Below are 4490 nucleotides of genomic sequence, written 5' to 3'. Positions count from 1 at the left end.
AAGAGCAGGCCGGTCCCAGCTAAACTTCTCTCAGCTTTGATCCAAGCGACTGAATCGCGTTTTAGATTTCAGGTCTTCAGACAGAAATGTGAAGCATATAAAGACTTTCCATGCATGTAAAACAAAACGTCGTCTCTGTCTGTGTGTCAGAGGGAGAAGACGAGGATCTTGTTCCTTTACAACCTGCACATTCACGGCCGGATTTCCAGCAGCGGCAGGAAACGCATCATCAGCCGTGGACAGAGGACGGTGAGTGGCTTCCTGCCTGTAGAACCACGTTTCACGGAGGTCTGCTCTCAGAGGTGTTTTTCACTGGGACATAAAACATCAGTCAAATCTGATTCGACACATTGCTTAAACGTTACCGATTTTTGACTCAACATAAAGTTTTAAAAATGTTTTCTTGTCCTGGAGTTTCACCTCTGCAGCTGCAAAGTTCTCACACAGACTGCAGTTCTGGATTCTTTGTGCTACGTCTCCGTGTGTTCACGTCTCCTCTGCTGCCTTCAGGTGTTCCAGCGCCTGCTCAGGTGGGGGCACCGCCTTTGCTGGCATCATCACGGAGAGGAAGCGTCCAGCTCCGAGAAGACGCACTACGCCAGCGGTTAGAGGAGAGAGAGGAAGCTCCACCTGGATGAAGAAGTCGTCCAGTTTTTTGTGGCAGACTCGAGCTTCAGGCAATAAAAACACATTCAGTTCAAACTGGACTGAAGCTTGTTTAGTGTGAGAGTGGATTTGACTCTGTGAGAGGTTTCTCTGAGCTGCATTTATTGCAAACTTTATTTTTCTGCATCAGCCTTGAATAGCTGCATCCTGCTACCGTGGTAACCCACTGCTGAATGTATCCGTCTCCCATTAAACCCTGTGAAACCATCAGTGTGGTCAAACTGAGCCGACGGAACAATCAGTCATTAACTAAACTGTACAGTCAGTACATTTGATATACAGCACTGTGTGTGATCACATGATCCGATTACTCGCCGTATGTACAGAGGAGTTATGTAAGCAGCTGATCCTCTGCAGCGGCAGCAGCACGTGCCGCGTTCGCTCAGATTCAATCTGACTCTGGATCAGTTTACAGCGGTGCACCTCTGAGGCGCTCCCTGAACTGTTTCTGACCCCAGTGACTCATAATCCTCCTGAACACACTAATTATTCGGCTCCATGTGGACCACAGGAACACCAGTAACGCTGCTTTTAAACTCACATTAGTCCTTCAAACAGACATGGCTGTCATGTTCTCTTTTTCATGAAGCAGATTAGAAAAGAAAATAAGAAAGAGATAGCATCTTTCCTCTCTCCTCTGGCTGCAGCAAGTAAAACAAAAAGAGTCATTTCAGTTACCTGAAAGAGTAAACTAGACAAACGCAAACATGTCTGTGAGCTTAAGAGTCTTTGGTTTTTTGTTCTGGTGTCTGTAGGTAGCATCAACCTGCCGAGAACTGCAGATGAAACCAGTCTTCTCCTGTAGTTTAAACAGAGAGCAGACTCTCAGCCACCTCCTCTGACTCCTACGGGGTAATGCTCATGTTTGCATTAAACGATAAAGCACCTCGAGGCAACTGTTGTTGCTCCTCAGGTCAGCCAACATGCCCCAGGCATGTAGGAGACATCCAGGAGGTATGCTACAAGATGCTGAACCACACCAACAGGCTCAACACCACCACACCCTTCTATGAAGCTCCTTTGGTTGGAGGGATGCTTAAAACAAAACAAAAGAATTAAAATTAAAGCAAAATAAATCTCTGTGATATTGTGAAAGCTCCGACATATTTCCACACTGTTGGAGGACTCTAATATGTTTGCATGTCTTTGCTTGAATGGTTAATAACACAGCCTGGTTCAACCTGTGGACGTCACATCAAACAGGTGACAGGAAGTGTTCAAATCCACTGAAGAGTTATCATCTGTGTGTTGGTGTGTCTTTATTTTATTTTTTAACTTTTTATGCATTTTTGGGAGGTTTATTTTTCACCGTCTTACTTTACTGCCTGCCTTCGTTCCCACCAGAGATGGGCAGTAACGCGTGTAACACCTTACTGTAATCTGATTACTTTTTTCAAGTAACGAGTAAAGTAATGGATTACTATTGCAAAAATGGTAATTAGATTACCGTTACTTTCCCGTAGGAACGCTGCATTACTGCGTTACTAAAACCGTGATTTTTTTGCGAGTGTCTCATGACAGTGACGTAAGCGAGTGCGACATTCGTGACAACAGCTGTGTGCAGATCAACAGTGGATCACATATCGAGTGCAGAGAGAGTATGAGCGTGCAGCGTTTAAAGCGTGGAAGTACTGACCTTACTTTGAGTTTGATTCCATAAAAAGTGACAAAAACATCAGTGTCCGCTGTGCGTGGGAAGAAAACTTCTTTTTACAGCGAAAAAACCCCTAAACTTCCAACAAGCACCGAGTAGCTACGACGTAATGGGAAACTCACAGAGAAACTCGCGGATTCTTCCACTGACCGCGGCACACCTGCACCAGGGTAACCCTCCGCCTACCCCACTCCTGCTTTACAGGTGAAAATAGAGCAACAGGACCGCTGAGTCTTTGACTTTATTTATTTTCTGCTGTGTTTTACTTGCATCTATTTGAAAGACTGAGTGTAAAAATGTAGAATTGGGCTGAAAGATCTATCGCTTTATCACCTATTCAGGTTGTAAATCGTGTTTTTAAAAATTAACTAAGTAACTAAGTGATTAATTACTTTTGAAAATAAGTAATCAGTAAAGTAACGGGATTACTTTTTTGGGGAAGTATTTTATTATTTATTTTATTTTATCTTGCTCATTAAATAATTTCCCCCAGGGATCAATAAAGTATTCTGATTCTGATTCTGATTCTGAAAAAGGTAAAAAAAAAATTAAAATAATTTTCATTATTTCAATTATTTAATCTGAATCTGTTTATTTAAAAAAGGCAATAAATAAAAGTACAAACCCAGCACTTTTCCAGTTAATGCTAAATCATTTTCTCTCCAATTTTGGCACAAAAATGCAGGGGAAAAAAGAATATTGTGAATTTAATAAATTTGAATGTTAAGCATTTGATAAGAAATACTACAATTTCCTCATCAAAAGCTAAATCGTTTATAAAACAGCTAGCATTTTCTAGTAATTATAATAATAATCTTTAAAATAGCTGCAACACGTACATAAAGGTTTACGCTGTTTTATTTTGAAGGGTCTCTCGCTGTGTTTCCTGTCTCCTCGGCCAGCCTGCTGACGTCACCGTCGGTCCCAGTATAAACACGGACGGTCCGGAGCGCTATGTTAATGAGCAGCTTCAGGCCTCCAAACACGGATGAACCCAGCTGTCCGGAAACAAACGGCCTGAGCCGGAGGAGCTGGCGGGGTCCTCCCGGGACTGGCGCTCAGTCTGGGACTGTATGACACGTTTGGCTGGAGCTGCGCAGATAACGGTCCGAGCCAGAGCCGTGATTTCCCGCTACTTTACCGACAGTAACGGACACTCCCCCGCCCGGGGTTCGGGACAGCACACGCCGCTTTGTGTGGGTGTTACATGGAAAAGAAGCGCCATGGAGTTTCAGCGGAGCCTCTCCCAGAGCTCGGACACGGTGAGGTAACGGGAGCGGGACGGGGTTGCCTCACACACACACATCAGACAGCAGCAACCTGTTGCTGGTTGCCGGTGACGCAGAGAGGATGAGCGGGACTACCGGGCTGTTGCTGCTACTGCTCAGCGGCTGTGCTGCGTTCATCGTCTGCCGGTCCCTGAACGCACCCCAGGATGTGGGGAGTCTGCCTCGGGACGGACAGACGGACGGTACCGACAGTCTGACAGCCACGGTGACAGGTAACGATAACCGACTGATGGGGCCGACCGTCATTCAGGAATACACCCGGAGCTTAAAAAGTAACCATGTAATTCATCCAAAAATCACTGAATCTGGTCTTCTCAACCTATTTTTATTGAAAATAAAACAAAAAAATAAAGGAGCCTCTTTACATTTAATTAGAAATGTGTAAACAATAATCAGAGAAAGAATCATAAAGCTGAACATACTGTATCTCTACTTAAATTAACTTGGTAATATTAAAATTTTAAAATTATAATGAACATGTCCAAAACCCAAGAAGCCTGGGTAAAAAGAAAAATCACTGGGATTAAAATAAAAACATTAATTTAATTTTCAAAAATATTTTTAAATTTTATTTATTTATGTATGAAGTAGTTACTTAATCAAAGAACAGGAAACAATGAATGTAGCTGTGATAAGTAATATCATATAACTATACGGAGACTAGTCCTGGTTATGTGCAAAGTCGTCCTCCAAAATGTCAATTTTTACATCAGGAAAAACCAAAATTAGAGGTTTAAAAAATAATTAAATAAAAGAGAACAAATGTGCCCTACAGCCAGAAAATGTAGGAGAAATATTTCATTAAAAACATTTAATCAAGGATTGTTTCAGTTTTCAGCCTGTTCGTGTGTATTATTGTGTTTATAAATATGTTTCTGTGG

At 42.5% G+C, this 4490-nt stretch overlaps 1 protein-coding gene and 1 long non-coding RNA gene across 2 annotated transcripts in view; both read left to right on the top strand.

Moving 5' to 3' along the window:
• The first annotated feature begins 47 nt into the window (after window positions 1-47).
• Window positions 48-719, top strand: LOC106456365 (uncharacterized). The gene is made up of 2 exons (XR_001290511.1): window positions 48-249; window positions 511-719. It is a non-coding gene; the product is annotated as an uncharacterized LOC106456365 (long non-coding RNA).
• A 2468-nt stretch (window positions 720-3187) lies between these two features.
• Window positions 3188-4490, top strand: part of adam15 (ADAM metallopeptidase domain 15) — a 27379-nt gene continuing 26076 nt past the window's right edge. Inside the window, exon 1 of the mRNA XM_005744198.1 lies at window positions 3188-3821. Coding sequence (XP_005744255.1) covers window positions 3671-3821 — 151 coding nt within the window. The 5' untranslated portion in view covers window positions 3188-3670. The remainder of the gene's footprint in view (window positions 3822-4490) is intronic.

This window comes from Pundamilia nyererei, unplaced genomic scaffold (genome assembly GCF_000239375.1).
Source record: "Pundamilia nyererei isolate P.nyererei 1_Seehausen unplaced genomic scaffold, PunNye1.0 scaffold00139, whole genome shotgun sequence".
Lineage (NCBI taxonomy): Eukaryota > Metazoa > Chordata > Actinopteri > Cichliformes > Cichlidae > Pundamilia > Pundamilia nyererei.
This window is presented reverse-complemented; position numbering and strand designations above follow the sequence as displayed.